Source organism: Pseudorca crassidens, chromosome 12, assembly GCF_039906515.1.
Source record: "Pseudorca crassidens isolate mPseCra1 chromosome 12, mPseCra1.hap1, whole genome shotgun sequence".
Taxonomy (NCBI): domain Eukaryota; kingdom Metazoa; phylum Chordata; class Mammalia; order Artiodactyla; family Delphinidae; genus Pseudorca; species Pseudorca crassidens.
Window position 1 is genome coordinate 80,266,078 of NC_090307.1, and position 22,528 is coordinate 80,288,605.

At 49.6% G+C, this 22,528-nt stretch overlaps 1 protein-coding gene across 2 annotated transcripts in view; it reads right to left on the bottom strand.

Annotated features, from left to right (window-relative positions):
- NOS1 (nitric oxide synthase 1) overlaps positions 1 to 22,528 on the bottom strand; it is a 181,299-nt gene continuing 158,771 nt past the window's right edge. For both annotated transcript variants that reach the window (XM_067700754.1, XM_067700753.1), the window contains 11 exons: positions 20,076 to 20,214; positions 19,777 to 19,855; positions 13,032 to 13,225; positions 11,601 to 11,770; positions 8,951 to 9,161; positions 7,980 to 8,067; positions 6,442 to 6,563; positions 4,988 to 5,136; positions 3,367 to 3,561; positions 1,475 to 1,593; positions 1 to 500 (listed from right to left, as the gene is read on the bottom strand). In XM_067700754.1, the coding sequence (XP_067556855.1) occupies positions 485 to 500; positions 1,475 to 1,593; positions 3,367 to 3,561; positions 4,988 to 5,136; positions 6,442 to 6,563; positions 7,980 to 8,067; positions 8,951 to 9,161; positions 11,601 to 11,770; positions 13,032 to 13,225; positions 19,777 to 19,855; positions 20,076 to 20,214 (1,482 nt within the window). In that variant the 3' untranslated portion in view covers positions 1 to 484. The remainder of the gene's footprint in view (positions 501 to 1,474; positions 1,594 to 3,366; positions 3,562 to 4,987; positions 5,137 to 6,441; positions 6,564 to 7,979; positions 8,068 to 8,950; positions 9,162 to 11,600; positions 11,771 to 13,031; positions 13,226 to 19,776; positions 19,856 to 20,075; positions 20,215 to 22,528) is intronic.

Genomic DNA, 22,528 nt, shown 5'->3' on the forward strand with positions numbered 1-22,528 from the left:
CAAGAGGACGGAGGGAGACCCAGGCCCAACACACGTTCACACATACACAACCAGAACGTCATCATAGAAAAGGACAAGGGGCATTTGAACGGCTGAGGGACCAGCTCAAAAAACTCCTCCGTCTGGTCCCTGCAGCCTCTCCAGGGCAAACCCCAGAAAACACCCTAACACGAACCACAGCCATGTTCCAGTGGTTTCATGCAGCGGTGATTTGCCCTTGTCAGAAAGAGAGAGAGAGGGAAACAGTTTTGTAAGAGCCACTGCGGATTATGAAGGCATTGCACTGCAGCAGGAAAACTCAAGGAGAAAACCCAAGAGGGCCAGGAAACCACTGAGACGTGAGACAGGACAAGAGGCAGAGCGGGGGCCATGTGCGGGCCCCAAGGAAAGGTTCAGCAGTGTCCGTGCTTACAAAACCTGCAGCCATCCTGGCCGAGTGCAGTGGTGTGGTCACCCTGCCATCCACCTGGGCAAGAGGGTCCAGTTAGGAGCTGAAAACCCTGTAGGAGGAGAAGTGGGGAGGGAGTTAGTGCCAGAGGAGCAAAGGCTGCTCTGTTTCCTTACACAGACCCAGGGAAAAGCACCTGAGCTCTGGGCTTTGTCTCTTTCACTTCCTCGTCAGCCCCAGTGCCTTGGACAGGACCTGGCTCATCTTGAGTGAATGAATGAACAGATGAATGAACGCTTGCTCACCCACACAACAAACCAGGACGAGATGTGATCTTCGAGGCAATAATGTCAGCCTGCTGGACACCAAGTATGTTTCCGAGACCGCTGTGTTGTCGTAAGGGGAAAAAAAATGGGGATGCTTAAGAAATGGAGTGTGTGTGCCCTAGGCTACCAAAAACGAAGCAGCTGAATTCCCACCTAATTTAAGGGGCACACGGTGGTGGTTTCGAGATGCTCTGTGGCAGAGAATGGGGGGAGTGAGATCACAATCAAGGGTGACATGTCATGGCATTAATGTAAGGTTAAAATAGTGAGACTCAGTCCCAGTTTTGTGGTACCTCAGACCATTTCCAGCAATTTCTAGAGGACAAGTGGAATTGTCAAATTAATAGCAATCGGAATTTGTGTCAGTGAGAATGCTAGCGGCGCTCTGTGGGTGAGGGAGGTGGTGTAAATGCTAGGAACGGTGAATAGGAATACAAATGTTGCGGTGGTGAGAGCCATCACTCAACTGGGGGCACCCCGGCGGAAGTTAACATCCAAAGCTGGGGTACCCACACTTGAGGGGAACTCAGAATCCCCTCCAGGGGTCATAAAAACACAAACCATTCGGTGCCCTGACCCCAGAGCTTCAGATTCATCAGGGCTGGGGCGGCCTGGGAATCTGCATTTCTAACACGTTCCCAGGAAGTGCTTATGCTGCTGGTCTGGGGACCCCACTGTGGGAAAGCCATGGTCAATGAAATCAGACATCCCTGCTTGTCAGGGCTCTGCCCACCCCGCCCATGGGGTGGAGACAGCTTACTCATCAGTGCCCTTTTTGCTCTCCTCAATGAAGGCAATGGATTCAGATCTAAGGCGGTTGGTCACTTCATATGTGCGCAGGGTGACCCCGAAAATATCCTCATGGTACCGGTTGTCATCCTAGGGGACAGAAACAACCAGGAAACAGACCTCAAATGCCAGCCCAGGGCACGGAGAAGGGCAGACACGTTGATACCCTGGAATGGAATATTCCTAGAGAAGACGGTTCCTTAAGAAACGAGGTGTAGGGAGTTCCCTGGCGGCCCAGTGGTTAGGGCTCGGTGCTTTAACTGCCGTAGCCCTGGGTTCAATCCCTGGTCGGGGGACTAAGAGATCCTGCAGGCCCTGCGGCGCGGCCAGAAAAAGAAAGAAAGGAAAAAGAAACGAGGTGTAACGCAGGGCCCCCAGAGACCCCTTTGGTCTCCAAGACTCTGTTTCAGCAAGACCCTCTGCCTTCTAGGGCGCAGGGCCTCTAAGCCCAGTTGGCAAAGAACCCTTTTGTTCCCATCCAGAACCATGCTGCTGCTTTGTGGATTCTCAGGATAGAAGAGCTGAGGGGGTCCAGTGGAAACTTCTCCATTTCCCCCTTTCCTCCCTCCTCCTTGTTCCTGCAAGTTCAGATCTGGGCATGGCTGGGTTTAGTGTAAACATCACAGCCTGTAGAGACCAGCAGAGATGGGAGAAAAGACAAAGTGCCCACTTAGCACTCAGGGAATACCATGGTTGGCAAAGTGGAGACTTCTCTGAACAGAGGAGTTCTTCTGACGGCGAGCATCTTAGCTCAGCCTTTCCCAGAAACAGACAAACAAAAAAGACAACTCAAGAAACAGCACGAGTGAGGATGAACTTGTGGCATCTGGGAGTTTCTGGAGCCATTGGAGCTCCTGAGGCAGGACTGAGGGATGGGCATTAAGACTATCCCAGAGGGCAGTGTCGCTGAGCATTAAACAAGGGGAAAAGGTACCTCCCTGCTGAGGAGAGGCAGTGGTTGGGGAACACGCATGCAGAAGAGTTAAGTTCTGGCATCCTTGGTCCCAAAGGTTTTGAAGAAAGTTGCCCATCTGTAGAGTGGATTCATTTTAAGTTGGGGTGGTTTTCAACCTCATTCTGTAGAGTTTTGCAGAATCTATGAAAGCGTCTCTCAAGACTCATACCAAAGAGACAGAGTGGTGAGGGCTCTGCAGCTCTCCTTGGAGCTCTGGCGTTTCTACCAGAAAGTTGTTGTTGTTGTTTTTAACCTAGTAGGGTTTATTATCAGAATTAGAGCAAGGGCTTCTTCTGCAAACATGTTTGATTGCTGTTCATTTAGGGAAGCAGGGAGAAGAATGGGATCACCCCTGGAGCTCTGCGGAGGCCTGGGACTCAGTTTATTCTATTTGGGGCAGTTGGCCACAGTTAGGACTTTGCTTACTGGGCTGCTACTAGCCTTTGTGCAAATTAGGAAAAGGCAACCCTCCTCCCAAGGTGCACTGCTTGGGAAGCCAAGCATGGGGTTGCTTTCATCCCCCGCTTGCCCACCTTGGACAAACCTTTTTGTGCAGTGCCCAACCTGCACAACTGCACAGAGCAGTGCTGCAGCTTGTTTCTGGGGACGGGAAAAGTTGGGTTAGGATGGTTTCTATCTAGCTACCCACTGGTCCACCCACTTGTTATTTTCACACATCATAGCTCCCTACTATATTTAATACACACACCTGCATGTCCCACCATCCTTCCTTCTCTCTCAACTATGGTTTGGGACCACCTGTATCCTCTACCCCCAGTCATAAATGGGAAAATGGGAGCAGGAATGTCATCATGGGTCCCCTAGTCATTGAGACAGGAAGGGTGAGGAAGAGGAGACAGGAAGCTGGATGCCAGAAGAGGAATCCCAGGAGCTGGCCCATCACTCACCCTCAGCCTGCTGATGAACATGCCGGCGTCCTCCACCGAGAGCTTCCCCTGCTGGGTCATGATGCGCTGCATGGCTTTGAGGACATCGGCCGCCATGGTGACGTCCCCGCAGACGTAAATGTGGCCCCCTTGCTCCTTCAGGGCTCGGTACACGGGTTCTGCCAGCTGCTCCTGTAGGATGTCCTGCACGTACTTCTGCAGGGAGAAGGGGGACCAGTGAGAAGGAGCTGGGCTGCAGGACAATCCTGTGTAGCTCCCTCCCGGGCCCCACTACCCCAGGAGCCGAGTCAGACACAGGGGCTCGTGTGCAGGTCTATGTTTTGTGCAGTGACGCAGGGCACTGGGAAGAGTGAAGCACGAGAGGAGGGAAAGCCGATCAGAGGGTGTGACGAGTTGCTCCCCACTCTGGAGCTCACCTCTGCTGAGAACCCTCTTTGGAATCATGCAGCACGCCCCCCAGAGCCATCCCCTGGAGGGGTGTAGAGGGGGGCATCGTCTCCCCGCTCCTCTCTTCGATGGCCTGTGGTCACCCAGGGGGTGTTAACTCCCGTACACTTCTAGGTGCGGGGCTGGTACTGCAGGCGTACTATGCCGGGGTGCCAGAGAAGCCCCAGGACAGACAGCAAGAAATGGGGGTCAGGAAGGGGCTGTCAGGTTACACCTGGGCCAAGCCAGCTGCTGCAGGAATTGCTGGAATAACAGGGGGGCTAAGAGAATGTCAGGTGGACACAAGGAGTGTACAATGCAGCCTCCAGGGAATTTGGTTTGTCCAGGAAGCTTCCCCCCAGGCGAGCCCGACATTCAGCTGGTACGTTCAACAGCTGTACCTGCTACCGAAACACTGATGAACTTCCATGCCAGAGGTCACGTAGCTGCTGCCCAGACCCTCTGAGTGCCCCCCTCCCTGCTATCCTGGCTCCTTTCCTGGGACACCCCTGGGGGTCCAGTTGAGAACCCCAAGATCCAGCAGGGGCATGCTCCAGTCCTGCGGCCTGTGCCCATTCTGACTTGGAGTGCCTCTCATGGGCTGTTTAATTTTTTTTTTTTTTTTGGCTGCTCTACATGCCTTGTGGGATCTTAGTTCCCCGACCAGGGATTGAACCTGGGCCCTCGGCAATGGGAGTGCGGAGTCCTAACCACTGAACCGCCAGGGAATTCCCTGTTTAATTTTTAAAATCCTTTCTATTGTGATAAAACACACATAACATAAAACAGATGCGTGTTTTCAAGTGTATAATACAGCGCAGGGGCACCAAGCACATTCACGGTGCTGTGCAACCATCCCCTCTACCTGGTTCCAGCACCTTTTCATCACCCCCAGAAGGAACCCCGTACCCTCCGCATCCCCCCTTCCCACAGCCCCTGGCAACCACGCATCAGCTCTTCTGTCTCTATGGAGTTGGCTGTTGTGGCTATTTCATGGAAGTGGCATCATAGAACGTGGGCTGTTCAATATTTTAAGTCAAATGTTTAGGCTCCAGCCTTCCTGAAGTTCAGAGCAATGTCACGGAGGGGAATGCAGAAAGGGTGAGGGGTTTCTGGGAACGGGATTTGCATGGGTGGACGAGCGCGTGTGTGTGCTGGGCTGGGGTGGGGGGGCCATGAACAGGCTGGGGGTTACCTTTGGTTTGTCTGGCTCCCGGGAGTAGGCTGTGTACAGTTCTCTGAAGACCCCCTTGCTCTTGGCCTGTAGGGTCTCCTCCCTGTAGATGTGGTCTATCTTGGACTGCCGGCACCCGAAGACCAGGACCATGGGGCAGGGACTCATTCCTGGGGACCGGGAAGACCTCCTGTCACCGACAGCTCTGATGCCTGATTTCGGGGGTGGCTGGTGGTGCCAGGGGTGCTCAGAACCTTAGCACGTGCTACAGGGGTAGAGGTGCACGGACCCTGGGGCAGGCGGTATAGGTACTCGCACACACACACACGCACATGCGCACACGCTGAGGGGAGTAGGTGAAGTGTGTTCAGACTTCAGCAGACCTCTCTTCTCTGGGTCTCAGTCTTTCCTCTGGGAAAGCCCCCACCACTGGGTACTGCTAAACCCCCAAGCTCTGAAACTAGACTGCCTGGATTCAGATTCCAGCTTCTGTGTGAAGCTGAGGAACTTACATAACTTCTATGTCTCCGTGTCCCCAAGTACAAAATGGAAATAATAATAGTGTCTAACCTCATAGGGTTATTGTAAGAAGAAAATGGAAAACATTAGACCTGTGCCTGGTACACAGTGAGTACACTTGTCCCTCGGTATCCTAGGGCATCAGTTCCAGGACCCGCCCTGGATACCAAAATCCACTGATGCTCGAGTCCTCTATAGTTGGCCCCCTGTATCCGCGAGTCCTCTGTATCCAAGGTTCCACATCTGCGGATTCTCAACCAGCCTCGGATGGTGTAGTACTATACATATGTATTTAATGAAAAAAGCTTGCGTATAAGTGGACCATGCAGTTCAAACCCATGTCGTTCAAGGGTCAACTGTACTTTGTAAATGTTAGCTATTCCACTAGAATGACAGTTCCACCGGAGCAAGTTTTTTTTTTTAAATTGTTTCTCTGTCTTGTTCATTGCTGCGCCTCTAGTGCCTACAATAGTGTTTGGCATTCATGAGATGCTCAGTAAATCCCTGTTAAATGCATGTCAGAAATGTGGGTTTCTTTCTCTCTCTCCTCCCAAAGCTGATCTGTTATGTTTCTCACACAGCAAACCCTGCTCCTGAATGACAGTCTTTGGAACCATCCCGTGAACACACAGCCGTTGGATAAGGCTTAACGCTTACCCCTTCTAGGGCTGCTTACATTTTAAGATGGGGGTCTTATCTTAACAGTCCAAGAAATGTCTTCTGGGGATGGAATTCGGGCCTTGGAACAAGCTGTGTGGACCATTTGTTTGGACAGGTCCTTTGAATTACACTGTAAACTTCACCCATGGGTCTGGTCACTACTATGCTCCCCCTCCGTCCCCGGGTAGTGACACAAAGCAGAGAAAACATCACCATGCCTCCGGGATGCTGGGACACAGGTGGGCCTCCCCAGGTCCAGGGGGTAGAAACCGTGTGCCTGCTAGACCATGACTCACCTTTGTGCTGGATATCGAATTGCCGTTGCTGCCAGAAGCTTCGGAAAGGGGCAATGCCTGTGCCCGGGCCGACCAGGATACAGGGCACTTGGGGATTTCGGGGCAGGTGGAAGCTGGGCGCTCTGGACAAGGAAGAGAGAGTCAGAAGCCTTGCTGAGCTCAAATCTGATCAAGAACTATTGGGTCTTAGGTAAACCAGATGGCCGTCTTGGGTAGACCTACAACGGGGCTTAAAGCTCTTCAGCTGGGGTCAGGTGGCCCTTATCAGGGTGGGAGGTCCCATTAATCTGGGTCCTCAGGGTCTGGCTATCACTCCATTTCCCAACTATCCCCATTGCTGAGCTAAGCCACAAAGGGTGTGGGATTGATTTAACCCAGAGTTTCCCTGCCTCAGCACTCCTGACAGTGGGGGCAGCATATCTCTCGGTGATGAGGGCTGTCCTGTGCATTGCAGGATGCTGAGTAGTACCCAGGCCTCTATCTATTAGATGCCAGGAGCACCCTCCAGCTGTGACAACCAAAAATATCCCCAGACATTGCCAAGGGCCCCTGGGGGGCAAAATCACCCCAGGTTGAGAACCACTGAATTAACCGTCCATGAGATCTTCCCAAATCAGGGAGTTGCAAACTTCAATGTACAAAAGAATCATGTGGGGACGTTCAAAGAGGGTGTAGATTCCTGGGCAATGCGGTAAGTCTAGGCTCAGGACTCGGCATTTTTGAAGCACCCCACGGGATTCTGATGCTGATGGTACGTGGACCGTATCATGACCATTCTACCCTTAACAGCTGAGAAAAATGGCTGGCCGAGCCCACCATTTAGGTAGGGAAGTTATCAGTTGATAAAGAAGGTAACTACAGTGGGCCTAAGCTCAGACATATCCCTTATTTTTTTATTTTTATGTTTTTAAAGCTATATTATTTTATTTGATTGACTGATTGAGGTAGGAACACTTAACACATATTGACCAGGGGATTTTTACACAAACTAACACCTCTGGCCGTAATACATCTCCGATTAAAAATGTGTTTAACGTGAAACCTATCCTCTTAACACACTTTAAAGAGCACAATACGGTATTGTTAGCTATGGGCAGAAATATCCTTTAAAACTGAGTTTGGAAGGGGAAGATGGTTGACAGGGAAGGGAATTAAATCTTCCCAGTCTCTAAGAAACTGGGAACACATGGGGTGGCCAGCAGACTGTGGATAGAAGTTTCACTAGTCTGCAAATTCCATGAAGGCTGAAACTGCATTTTGCCTGGTCGTCTACTGTAGCCCCATCTTGCATAGGACATGCACTTGATAAATATCTGATGCACTGACCTGAACTTGACTAGAGGACTTGCTTAGCTTCTGCTATGTTGCTCTGCCCCCACGATCCTGTTTCCTTAACAGCTTGGAGCGATGCTGAGCGTTGATCTCAATCCCATCGGACTCAGCCATCTCTCTAGAACCCTTCAGACTGGTCCACCCGCCCCATCTCAGGACATGAGGATGCAGATCTGGGATGCTGCTTCTTTTCACGTGCCACTCACCCTCTCACGAAACAGGGTACCACTTCGTCAGCCTGGATCCGGTTGAGCCAGGAGGAGCACACGCCGTGGTGAATTGGTCCTTCTCCATCTAACAGGATAACCGAGGTGATCTGGCTCATTTACTGTCCCTCATGCTCCCCCCGGCCCCAGCTTCCCCCCATCCTCCAGTGCAGAAGGCTCACAGCCCCGACACCAAGTTTCTGCCTTGGAGTTCCCCGTGTAGATCCCTTCCTCTGACGGGGAAGAGGAAATGGTAAAGCTGGGGTGGGCTCATGGCCGTGAAACTGGTGGTTAGGGGTGGCTGGTATTCCAATCGTGCCCACTGAAAGGGCCTTGATCGATGTGCTCTCGGTGGCCTGTCAGGACCGTGGTCTCAGAGCTCTTTCAGGCACCATGCGTTTTTTGTTTGTTTCTTTGTTTGTGTGTTTTTTTTTTGGCCACACTGCACAGCTTGCAGGATCTTAGTTCCCCAATCAGGTATTGAACCCGGGCCCCAGCAGTGAGAGCACCAAGTCCTAGCCACTGGACCGCCTGGGAATTCCCAGGCACCGTGCATTTTAATTGCTATAACCAAGGAGGAAAACACGGGTGCAGAGGTCAGGTTATCCGGCTGACCTACAGCCAGCTGGATATCAGGCAGCAGAGGGCTCCCCCCTCGGAGGGAAGGGGTGGTGGTGGCTTGTTCTAGCTGCTGCGTTGGGGGTATGAGGGGAGGAAGGGAGTAGAAGGAGGTCTCAGGCTTTCGGAGAGCCTCCAGATGCACATCTCATTTCCTCCCTAATTCTGCACAGAGCTGGCTCTGCCTAAGGGGACGGTTTGCTGCTCTACTTCTTTTCCAAGTTTCCTGGTCTTGGGGGGTGGGTCACCTCCCCAGGATTTGGGACGTGGCAGAAGCTTAGGCAGGTGTGCAGAGGCCCCTGGAGGGTGGGGGGAAACGCAGACCCGGGGGCTCTCCCAGCGCCTCTGCCCACCTCGGGTGCGGTAGGAGACAACGGCCACGGTGAGGTGCACCTCGTCGGGGTACATGTCCGGGGAGGAGCTGATGGAATAGTAGCGAGGTTGCAGCAGCGACAGCTGGGTCAGGAGCAGGGTGGCGGGCATCTGGATGGATGGGAACTCCTCCAGCACCTCCACGATGTTCGGGTTCCTGCCCCATTTCCATTCCTCGTACTCCTGCAAACCCTGCACCAAGGAGAGGGGCAGAAAAGAACTCGCAGCCGGACCCTGGAGCAAACTTCCAAGGAACGCTTGAGGAGGTCCAGGGAAGAAGGCCAATTAACAAATAATTACAGTTAACTCGTGCCTAGGAATTACTCTGGGCCAGGTTTTCATTTTTGCAAGGACCTTATAAGTCTGACTGTTATCCCTATTTTATTGATGAGGAAACTGAGGGATGTAGAGGTCCAATGGCTACAAGGTGGTGGCAGACTTCAGCCCGAAAACCAGATCTGGCTCACCACCTGCTCGTGCGGCCCGTGACCTAAGAGTTGTTTTTACATGTTTAAATGGTTGGGGGTACGAGGGGGGCATCAAAAGAACAATACTATTTCATGACCCTAGGCTATGACATGAAATTCAAATTTTGGTGTCCACAAATAAAGTTTGATTGGAACCCAGCCACGCCCACTCATTTAAGGATTGTCTATGCTGTCGTGCTACAATGGCAGAGTTGAATGGTTGCAACAGAGACACATAGAGCATGAGTCTAAAATATTTACTACCTGGACTTCTACAGAAAAAGTTTGCTGACCCCTGTTCTAGGCAGTCTGGCTCCAGAATCTGTGGTCCTAGTATTAGACTCTCCTGCCATTTGCGAAGGTCAAGAGAAATGCGCTGTGAAGGGAGTCATGACTTGCAGGCGTGTGATTTGTGGGTCTGCAAGGCTGGAGGTGTATCCTCGGAGCGTATGGGTCACACGCAAGATGGTAAAAGACAGCCCCGAAGGAACAGGTTGGGGTGTGGAGGACCATGTTCAGGGGCATGTTGACAGCAAAGCCCAGGTGTTACTAGGGAGCACAGGAACTCTCTGGGGCTCTGGAGTTATTTTTCCTACATCTTAGAAGCTGCCCTTAGCTTATAGGAGGCTCAGATTTTAAGGAGGGGTAAAGCCTATTACCAGTGCATTGTATAACCAAGCTTTTCCCCATGTTCCTAAAACCCATCCTTGCTCTACTGATAGGGTATGGCATTCTGGAGAACGTGCTTTCCAGACCCCCAGCCTCATTGACTTCGAGCTGCTGGGGCTCAATTGACCAAAAGCCCCAGCAGCTGCTCACTGAAACTGACATCCCCTGAAAACTGACACGGATCTGATCCTACACGCTTCCACTCAAACTTTCTGCCCTCTCCTTCACTTGGGGTCAGGCTTGTTTTGAGGTCTGATGGTTCTCTCAGTCTTATCTGACTCTGTTTCCATTTTCTCTCACTCAGGTGTTTCCCCTAATAAAAATATCCCCGCTCTTTTAATGGAGTTTGCGCTTTTTGGAAGAAGCGGATTAATACATACAGCTACATCAAATTTGACTTTAAATAATCCTGTGCAAAGAGCGCAAGCTCTGTTCCCTCTTCAGATTATCCCCCTTCCGTTACTTAACATTTTAAAACAAAGTTATGTGTGTACAGAGTTTAAAAAGTTAAATAACTCTTCAAAACTTACGATTAAAGATAATGCTCTCCAACTCCCTAGAGGTAACCACGTACAGTTCTTTTAAGTGTTTTTTTCTGGTGCTTATTTTCATATTTCTAAGTAAGATGCACTCCCTGAATTAAAAACAGCACTTCCTGTGCCACCATTTGATGCCCTCTCCTGCACAGCAGAAGAAAGCGAAACCATCATTTTCTGGTGGCTTGCTTACTGGGGAGGAGCCCCACTGGGAGAAATCTGAGTGGTCCTCCCAGCTAGGAATTTTTTTTTTTTTTTTTTTTTTTTGCGGTACGCGGGCCTCTCACTGTTGTGGCCTCTCCCGCCGCGGAGCACAGGCTCCGGACGTGCAGGCTCAGCGGCCATGGCTCACGGGCCCAGCCGCTCCACGGCATGTGGGATCCTCCCGGACCGGGGCACGAACCCATGTCCCCTGCATCGGCAGGCGGACTCTCAACCACTGCACCACCAGGGAAGCCCCCCAGCTAGGATTGTTTTTGCAGCTTTGTGTCTAAGCGAGGGCGGTAGAAGCTGTGCTTTTGGGTTTACCTTACCATCAGAGGTCTCTTCTATCTTGAAGTCATACCTATAGCTCTTCAGCACTGAAAAAGCTGACTTTTAAAACAGGGCACTGGGGGATTCTCTCAAGTTCTTTTTCTTCTAAGCATGGGCTCTGATGGAACTAATGGAGGCTCAAGGGTTCCAAAGGCAGGAGGAAAAAGAGTTAGAACAGTAATTTCGACTGTTGCCAGAGAACTCTGAGATTCAACGGGGTCGCTCTCTCGTTCTTTTAGACCTTAGTTAGAAGGAAGGGAGATGGGCAAGATTAGCCAAAATGGACTAGCCAGTGTGGTGACCTGCAAACTAGACTATGGCAGCCCTCGCTCAAGGACTGCCATCTGCTGGACAACTGTTGCAATAACTATACAATTCTCCAACGAGGAGGAGGTAAGGTTGTATGTATGTGGCCAGGGACCCACCTTGCTGAGGACCAGCAGACGCTGCTTCTCTTTCTCACTGGTGGCCAGAGAGGCAAACTGCTGCAGCTGCAGTGGCGTTGGAGGCGTGGTGATATCCAAGTAGTACTTGAAGGCCTGGAAGATGGTGCAGGGTGGGAGGCGATGCTCATCGGTCCAGTTACTGATAACCCCTGTGGAGGCACAGAGAAGGTGAGAGACGGGTCGGGGAGGAGAGTCTGGGCTCCGAGGGCTTAGGTCCAAGTTAGGGAGGCCAGACCTGCTTCTGGGACTGAGGATGGGGTCTGGAGAGCCGGACTGCCCCAGAGCCAAGTAACCCCTCGGCTGTCCACCTCCCGTGTCCCTCATCTATACCCAGGGTCCTGGGGACCCTGTGATCACCTCCTGTATGCAAGGAGCTTGTCCAAAATCAATCGATATTATTAACTCATTTAATCCTCATCACAATCCTATGTGGTGGGTGCTATTATTATCTCCATTTTGCAGTTGAGAAAAATGGAAGCACAGAAAGGTTAAGGAATTTGCCCAAGGTCACACAGCACAAATGCATAAAGTCAGACAGTATTGCTCCAGACCATGTTTTAACTACTATGCAATACTGCTTCTATTTACTTTACTCCAGTACAGCCCCTACACACAAGCCTCTACTTCAAGATAAAAAATACTGTTCCAACATGGAGAAAGAACTGTCTGGGTTGGATTTATTAAGAGAAGGTTTGTCTCTCTAAAGTGGTACCTTCCTAAGGGATTTTCAATAAGGCTTTGGCTACAAACTGTTTTCACATTCTGCCCTGACTTTGTGTCCTAGCTCCCTGGCAGAGGGGATGTGTCACTGTAGCCCGGGCTACCATGTATGGTCACTGCAGTTCCTTGTACCTGAGTTCTGAGCTCACCTGCGGCTACTGAGATGAAGCACGGAGACCCATTTACCTTGGAAAGTTATTTAATAGGAATGTCAAGGATGGTCCCTGAAACAGGTTGGGACCTGATCTAATTTGGTCAGAAATATGGTTCAATCCCAACGGACCACTGAGCTTTATAGGGTGCCTTTGGATCCTAAGAGGAGGCATGGGCGGACTCCAGTTGCTCTTTACTTGGTGGCAGTGAGGCAGGGGTGATGAAGGAAGTTAGACGGGTAGCCTCTGCTAAGATCAGTGTCTAGCTGATGAAGGAAGGTAGAAGCCCCTTTGGCTCGAAGATGAACCATCAGCGTCCTGGCTTCATGGACATTCATTTGCTTAGCCAGTTGGGCCAAGGTTATTTAACCATGAGAAAGGAGGAGTCTTCAGTCTCGTAAGCTGGGGGTGACAGAGACCCACTCTCCTACCTGGAATGGTGATTGAGAAGACAAGTCTCCTCTTCCCCAGATACCCACTGCCTTTGGGACTCCCTGGAGAAGGGAAGCACCCTTGGGTGTAGCCCAGCCATAGTTACCCAAAGCCGTGTTTCGCTCCTCTAGCAGCTCCACCTTCACCAGCTGGTTGACCGGGGGTGCGTCCTCCAGCCGCTCGATCAGGGCATTCACGAGGTCCTCGTGGTTGCCGGGGAAGACGCCCAGGTGGTCCCCAGGCTGGTACTGCAGCTCCTGATTCCCGTTGGTGTGGAGACGCACGAAGATGGTTGATCGGCTGCAGGGTAGAGCAGTGGAACAGAGGGATGAGGGCCACCAGCTTCTGCCCACCTCCTCGGCTCCTTTGTCTGTCCTTGCGGCTGCAACTCCCCTCCTTCCATTCTCTTTGGGGCTCAGGCCAATCAGACTCCTGGCCCCATCACTGCACGCCGCGGCTTTCAGCAAGGTCACCCACGGGCTCCTCGTGGCAAATCCGAGCGCCAGCTCCCAGCGCTCACTGTGGTCATATCCGACCAGCACTGGACGCAGCTGCCCACTTCCTCCTCCTCAATACCCTTCTCTTGAGCATCCCAGGCTCTCCTGATCTTCTCTCTGGCTGCTCCTCTTCAGTCTCCTTTGCCAGTTCCTCCTCATCTCCCCTAACTGGAGCACCCCAGGGTTCAGTTCCCAGACATCTTTGCTTTCCTGGCTCCCTGCCCCTGCTTTTCTTTCCTCCATAGCACTTACCATCAACTGACCTCCAGCAGAGTTTACTCCTTTACATGCTTTGTGGTCTGTCCCCCCTGCCTGCCCCCTGGCCCCCAGGACAATGTAAACTCTAGAGGGCAAGGAATTTGTTTTTTTTCCCCACTGTTCTATTCTGGCACCTAGGACAGTGCATGGCACATAGTAGGTGTTCAAAAAACATTTGTTGTTTGTAGGAACCTCAGACCCTCAGGATTAACCAGCTACTGGAATAGGCTCTGTTCTCTGTACCAATCAGAGTTCTGCCAGGAACCACTAGCCCATTGGAGCCACAGGCAATGATGTCCCCATTCTGTGAAATTCCATCTCTCCTAGAAATCCCAAGCTCCACCCGCTTTTGCAACCAGGGTCCTCATCTTGTCATGGAAAAGGGAAAAGAACTTGGCCTTAAACTCAGGTTCTCGTTGTGCACAAATCCCATGGTATTATAAAATTTACGGAACTAAGGAGAAAACCCAGAGAGAAACTCGTTGATGCCTGCCAGGTCATGCCGTTTCTTTTGATTTTTGGATTTCAAGTGCAGGAGCTCTGTGCTAAGAATGAATTCTCAGACTAGGATTATTCGGGTCCTCTTTAAAGTTTTAGTACAGATATACCACGTTTTTATACCTGAAAACTCTGGGATGGATGACCGCGCTTTGGTAAATCAAATCGTTTTTGTATTCTTTGAGTTACATTCGCATTTTCAGATCCGCTGTTTTCTTCCTTGCCAACTGGTTTTTGGTTGACAGAGACACTTGATATTCAACGTGAAGTTTCTACATTCTCCGCGGTATGTAAATCAGCACTTGAATAGACCAATGGGACCCGCTATTTAAAGGAGTTTTTGGCACAGCCAAGGGCCCTTTTGTGCTGCAAATAGCCGCCATTATTAAAAATAGTTGTGCTGGCATATTTTGCATGGCACCCCTGTCCTTAGTATGGGGGGGGGGAACTTGGTAACTGAAATTGTGAATGATGGTGGTGGGGTGTGGGGTACCACTCTCCTTCCCCGGGGAAGATTTTGTTCTCTCTGGGGCACTGATCTTACCCATTAAATGCGCTTGCGCGACTGATTCTGTTCTGAGCTCATACCAATTTTTTGGTTCCTGGAGAGCAAGGCATCAATCATCACGCCCTGCCAGCTCCAGGAAGGGGAGCGGCAGAGGCTGACAACCAGCAGAGGGCGCTGTGGGGTTGCTAATTTGGGAGCCTCCGGCGCCTACCAGGGGAAGCCTTTGAAAGGCCCACAGATCAGTTCCTACTTTCTCCCAGATCATCATGATTTCTTTCAGAAGTATATTTGCCTCTGTTCCTTTGGCCAGCACAAAATAGAAATGCGGAGGACCCGAACTCGCTGAGCTGGCTCACACGCACAGCCATTTCCCCGAAGTCCTCTTGACCGTGGCCGAAGGTGGTCTGGTGGATAAGAGGCAGGGATGGGAATGGAGCTGGCAGGTGGGCCACAAGGTGGGCCCCGGCTCTGCTGGGAATTTGACCACGGACACTTTGCAAGCCGCTGACCGAGGCATGGCATGTGGAGAATCCCGGCAGTGAATGGCTGCATGGCCCTAGGACCATGTGGTGGGCAGTGGGCTGGTCCTTGAAGCTTTGTAGGAAGCTGATCCCCCAGTGGGTAGCGGTAGCCTGGAGACTAATTGTCCTACATCTCAGTTCTGCTGGGGGTTTCTAAGTATAGGATTTTCTAAGCCTTAAAAAAAAAAAAAAAAAAAAAAAGCTTGGGACACATATGGACCATTGAAAAGTTTTAGGGGAGGGAAAAAGGGCAACATTGGGAAGGCAGAGCCATTTGAGCCCTTTCCCCCAGAGTATCCCCTGCCTGTGATGTATTTATATTCACCTCCAGGAGCATAACACACACACACACACACACACACACACACTCACACACACACTTGGCAATGGTTCAATGACAGGTTCGCAGACGAAAGAACAGTCTGCTAACGTCCAGCATTAAATGGAAAAAAAAAATTAGCTCATGTTCATTCTTCAAGGAAAAGAGGAAACAGTGTCTGTTGTGAGCAGTTTGAGTGAATAAGGTTCATACCTTCAACAAATCTGTATTGAGTGTCAGGCACTGTTCTAGGCACTGGTGAGAGAGGGATGGGTCTGATTCTCATTGAGAGGTAACTTAAAAAGATCTCAGATGGGGCTGGGGATGAGGATGGGTGGAGGCTGATGCGTGGGGGCAGTGGGCTAAGTGCCTGGCAGATAAGTGTGGTCAAGGAGGCCTCTCTGGTGATTTGACATTTAAGCAGAGATCTGAAGAATGAGAAGGAACGGACATGCAAAGATCTGGGGGAAGAGTGTTCCCGAAAGGGGAAGCAGCATGTGCAAAGGCCCTGAGGTTGGAAAAAGTGTGGCACGTTTGAGGAAGGGAAAGAAGCCTGGAGTGTTTGAAAGAGGGGTCAACACAGGGGTGGGTGGTACAGAGGAGATCAGAGAGCTAGGCAGAGGCCAGATCATGAGGGTCTTGTCATGACCTGTCATGGCAAAGGAGTTTGAAGGTTTCCTAAGTCCAGTGGGAAGCTATTGGAGGATGTGAAGCTGTGGATGGACAGGCTTCCGTTTACATTCTTAAAAGATCAGTCTGCCTGCTATTTGGAAAATGGATCTTTGAGAGAAATGTCAAGAAACAGGGAGACAAGTTAGGGATCTATGGCAGGCCCTCAGATCACAGACGATCGTGACCTTGCTTTAAGGTGGTGGATGCAGATCTGAGATGTAGCTGAAACACATGACCCACAGGACCAGCTGAGAGTTGGATGGATGGTGGGAGGGAAAGCGAGGCGGCAGGGAGGATGCTTAAGTCTTGGGCTTAAGCCAGATGTTGATGTCTTCTGTTGAGATGGTGAAGGCTGGAGAGAAGCAATTTTATCAGAGGGTAGCTGGGAATTAAGAGTTCTCCCATCAAGAACTCTCTGTTATAATGTCCCATCTTTCTCTGAGATCCCAGCTCTCAGGGCCCCTTCAGCATCTTTGCTCCTATTCTCTCTTCCTAGATGTCCCCCCTCTATTCACTAGCCTATCTAAAGCCTACCAGGCGTTTCCCCTCCTCCTTCTGACTTCTAGGACCTATGATCCACACCCCACCCATTAGTGCTCCATTATACTCTTTTCTGTATTGTTTGCTAATTGCCGTATGTAGAAAACTTATTTCCTGGCCAGGCAGTAACTGCAGTCACTTTTCTCTTTAGAGTTGCAAGGATCACCTTCAAAAGGTGGCTTATTTCCTCTTAAGCACTTTGCTCGCAATTAAGGGTCTCTTGTTGGGGGTGGGAGTGGTGGGTGTGTGATACATGATATCTTGCTATGGTCTCCTGGCTCAAACAGCTCGACTTTGGCCTTGGGCAGGGGAAAACAGGAGAGTCATGCTTTTTTGCTCAGTTATTCTTAAAAACAAAAACAAAACAACAACCGTATAAAGCTGGAAATGGTAGTAAGCCTGAAAATAGGCAGTGCTATGGAGTGCGCTTTTAAAGAGTTAAACGTCTAGACACCATTTGGTCTTTTTGAGCTAATCCATAACTGATGTTAATACTGTCTTCTGGTTCTTAACCTTGTTGAAATATCTTCTTGTAAGTCACTCAGAGTTAACTGTCCTTTCCAGAGGTGGATTGGGGGTTATTCTGGGACTTCAGTCCAACTCAGCATCAAAACATTTGCAAATTACCTTGCTTTTTATGTACTGTGGTTTGGGGAGTAATTTTTGTGATCTAGGCTTTCACGGTTTGTCACTGAAAGAAATTTCCAGTAGATTCTTAGTCCCTTCTCTTCCAATGCTACTGAAGTTGTACTTTTCCACAGGATGGAAATGGGGAGTACGATGCGTATTTCAAATGAGTCCCTTTCTGTATCAGAGATCAGTATGCTCTGAATATTGCATTTAACTAATTATTCAAATGGATTAATTTCCCAATCCATTTCTTAAGTGTTTGAGGATCTGGGAGAGAACATGAGAGCCCTGGGGCTCCATCCTGTTGACCACTTTATCAAAAGTTTTACATTCAGGCACAGAGAAACAGACTTGTGGTTGCCAAGGGGAAGGGGGGTGGGGGAGGGATGGAGTGGGAGGTTGGGTTTGGCAGACGTAAGCTTTTATATATAGAATGGATAAACAATAAGGTCCTACTGTATAGCACAGGGAATTATATTCGATATCCTATGATAAACCACAATGGAAAAGAATATTAAAAAAAAGAATGTATGTGTATGTATAACTGAATCACTTTGCTGTACAGCAGAAATTAACACAACAGTGTAAATCAACTATACTTCAATTTTAAAAAAAGGTTTTAAGTCCACGTAGAAAGCACACATACTAAATTTGCAGGTGTATGAAGCTGGGACGGGTAAGGAATAGTAACGGGAATGAGGGATACGCTAGTTGCTTTGTGTGTGTTGCTTCTAATACTCACAGCAGCCTTGTGATGCTGGTGAGGCCATAGGTATAGCCATTTGGCATTTTGACCTTGGAGTCAGAGAACTGAGCCTGTGTGGCCTTGAAAGGTCACTTGCATTTTCTCATTGTCATTTTTCATATTTAAAACGTGGATGATACTAGTACTTACTTCTGGGCTGGTCAGAACTCTGGGAGATCCTGCACAGAGAGGACTCAAAACAGTGCTTGGAACACAGAAAGTACTAGATAAACACTGGCAATCTTTATAGCCATCGATCTCATTTTAGGTAAGGAGACAGGGGTCCAGAAGACCCAGGGGACTTGCCCAAGGTCACACAGCTGACATGTGGCAGCACTGGGGTCAGAACCCATGGCTGTCCAGCTGGAGAGCCCACCCTTTGTACTGTGCCAGGCAAAGAATCAAGATCTCAAAAGATCTTCATGGGCCCAAACTGCAAAGTGAAAAGGATTCCATTCAACAGGGATCAATGCAAAGACTTTCTTTACTGCCAAAAAATTTACTTATACAAGTAGAGGGATGCAGAGACCTGGCCTGATCATTCTGAAAAGACTTCAAGTCCACGAGCAGCAAGGACGTAAGCTTAATGGGAGAGCAGCATGGCTATTAGGACAACACCTGCAATCCTGGGCGGCATTAGAGCATCCTATCCGGATCGGGGATGGTAATAATAGCCTTAGTGCACTTGGTAGTGATCACAGGACCTCCACTGCACTGTGACCAGGGCTGGGAATGACATTTCCAGCAGGACAGAGTGTGTCCTTTTTTTTTTTTTTTTTTTTTTTTTTTGCAGTACGCGGGCCTCTCACTGTTGTGGCCTCTCCCGTTGCGGAGCACAGGCTCCGGACGCGCAGGCTCAGCGGCCGTGGCTCACGGGCCCAGCCACTCCGCGGCATGTGGGATCTTCCCGGACCGGGGCACGAACCCGCGTCCCCTGCATCGGCAGGCGGACTCTCAGCCACTGTGCCACCAGGGAAGCCCCAGAGTGTGTCTTTTTACTAAAGCAAAAGGTTTGGGAAACCAGGTCTCAGGAAGAACAGTTGGAAGGAATGAGGACCAGGGAGAGATTGGTCACTGTCCTTGGCTATTGGCAGCTCTCTCATTTGGAAGAACTGACTCTGTTTTGGGTGTCACTGGGGAGTGCAATTTAGGATCAAAATGAAGTGCTAGGAACATTTGCTTTGGTTATAAGGAATAGGAAGATAATTTCTAACCATCAGGACCTCAAAACACAGACGGGGCTGTTTTACAGGTTAATAAACCTCCCGTCATCCCAGAGGAATTTAAACAGAGACTGAGCAGGCATTTCTCAGGACAGCAGAGAAGAATTACCCACGGGGAGATGCCAGCACTAAGTGATTTCTGACTAAGATGCACGTTACAATGAACACTAGAGGTCTGAAAAGGGCGTGGTCTCTATTAAAAAGTCCTCAAAAAACCTTTCTCTTTCCCCTTTCCACAAGGATCGTCACCATTTACTTTTTTCATCCCTGCAGGTTGGAGCTTGGCAAAGGGAAAGCAGGAAACCAAGATGCTGGTGGCAAGGGGGTCTCGAGGACCCTTAGAATGGTAATAGGAAGCCAGTCCTCGGAGTCCTCCTTCCTTGTTGTGGGTGGTATCTGGGGCACAGGTGGGGAACCCCAAGGGGCCAAGGTGTTCCTACCTGGATTTAGGACTCTGAAGGTTTTGACGGCTGAGGAGTCGAGCGGCTGAGACCCGCTTTTTGTGGACACTGGATAGACCTGGGGGGAGAAGAACAACGGTCTTCCTGTGATGGAGTTAAACAGCTGTCAGTAAAAGGTCTCCAGCTTCTCCTGACCCTCTCTTCACCGGGAGGACTGAACTAAGGGAGACCAAAGCAGTGAAGCCCACCTTCGCTAAGGACCTTTCGGACGTGAGAACTCCTGTCCTCCTTTCCCCCCGCTGTCAGGAACGTCTCCCCAGGTGCGTGGTGGGAGGTACCTTGTGTGAGTTCTGGAGCTTCGGCCACGTAGGTGAGGCGGAACTTGTTCCTCTTCCAACTGCGGTCATTGCTGATGAGGGAGTTGTTTGCCTTCTCAATGTTGACGTCATCTCCCACGCAGAACACATCACAGGCTGCCTGTGGCACACACGGGGCTTTCAGTGACCTCTTTCAGCCAGCAGCGTGCCTCCCAACAGCTCCAAGTCATAGCATGTATCCATCCATCCATCCGTCCACCCATCAACCCATCCACCGACTCATCCACCCACCCTCCTCCTCCCTCCATTCCTTCCTTCCTTCCGTTCATCCTCCTATCCATCCATCCCTCCACCCATTCACCCATCCACCCACCCATCAACCCATCCACCCACTCATCTACCCACCCTCCCTCCCTCCCTCCATTCCTCCCTTCCATCCATTCATCCACCTATCCATCCATCCATCCATCCTCCTTTCCTCCCTTCCTTCCTTTCTCCCTTCCTCCTTTCCTTCCCTCCCTCCTTCCATCCATCCATCCATCCTTCTATTCATCCACCCATCCATCCATTCCTCCATCCATCTACCCATCCTCCCTCCATCCTCTCTTCCTCCCTTCCTTCCCTCCATCCATCCATCCTTCTCTCCATCCATTTATCCACTCGTCAACCAATCCACCCTTTTTGAGTGCCTTTGATGGGCTGGACATACCACATTTACTATTGACTTTGGGACCTAACCTCTATTTAATATGTAACTCTCTTATGTCATTTATTTCTAAAACCAACTTTTGCAGAGGCTTAACATTAAACAAGAAAGTAAAAACCTTAGAAATTTCCTATCTTCCTCTAAAGATTTAAAAATTATAGTGAAGGCAGAATATATTACATGTTTGGATACCTGCGTATAAAGTTTTTCTCTTTCTTTTTTTGCCAAGTTCATAAGTTCCCCGACTTTACTGATTCTAAGAATTACTGTTCAGAATTCAGATTTTTGGAGGTTAAAAACCATGGATAATTCCAAAGGTTTTCAAAGGTAGGTTTTTTTAATACCATTGTTGGGCCTCATGTTGATTTTAAAATAATCCAAATGTCCATTTGCTGATGAGTGGAGAAATAAAATATGGTATATCTATAAAATGGAATATTATTTTGGCTGTAAAAAGGAATGAAGTCCTGATATATGCTATAATGTGGATGTACCAGGAAAGCATTAAGCTAAGTGAAAGAAGTCAGTTATAACAGACCACGTGTTATGATTCCATTCATATCAAGTGTCCAGAATAGGCAATTTCATAGAGACACAAAGTAGATTTAGTGGTTGGTAGGGCTGGGAGCTGGCTGGGAGGATGAGGGATGCGATAGCTTAAAGGGTATGATAGCTTATAACAGGCCCTGCTTCTGGGATGCCCAATGTCGCCCGATTGAAGTCAAGAACAACACAAGTATCTCCAGGTATAAACAGAGCCAAGTTATCTTGGTTCTCTTTGCCTAGGAAGAAACGCTGGCACAAGTTTATCAACACAGCCTCCTCACTCACATATCCTTATAGCTCAGGGGCCTCAGTTTCCCCTTTTGCTCCTTTGTGAGGATGAAAAGTGTCAACTGACTGACAGAAGGTTGCACAGTCCCCTTTCTTCTGGGGCTGCTGATAACAAGACATTCCAGGGCCAAAGAAGGAGCAGGTAAAGGTGGGTCCACATTCATTGCTTTTTTGTTTTCCCCAGGATGGCCAATTGCACCACGCCCCACATGCACATGGAGACCATTGCTCGTTTATTCTCGACCTCATATCTAGAATAACGCTCTCCAATAGGATGTCCTATCGTGATGGAAACATTCTAATTGTCTCATATGGTAACCACTAGCCACTAGTGGCTGTTGAGCACATGAAATGTGGCCTGTGCAGCCGAGGAGTGGAATTTTAAATTCTACTTAATGTACATCCAGTTGTATATATGTTATTTACAAGGTTGTACAATCACCACCACTATCCAGTTTCAGAACATTTCCCTCAACCCAGAAGAAACCCTGTACCCGTTAGCAGCCACACCCATTCTCCACTCCCGCCACCAAACCCCTGGCAACCACGAATCTACTTTCTGTCTCTATGGATTTGCCTATGCTGGACATTTCATGTAAATGGAATCATACAGTAAGTGTCCCTTGTGTCTGGGGTCTTTCCCTTAGCGCGTGTTTTCAAGGTTCATCCTTGTAGCGTGCATCAGCACTCCATTCCTTGTTATGTCCAAATAATATTCCATTGTACGGACACACAACATTTAATGTATCCATTCATCATATTTAATGTTACTTAGTCTACATTGAAATTTAAATGATCACTTGTTGCTAGTGGCTACCGTATAGGTCATTGAAGATCTAGCGCAAGAGGAATAAGATTGTCGAAGCAGACAAACGAGTGAGATCCGAGATCCAGCCCGAGGCATGGCCCCCTGGTTTGGTTAACCAACACTATG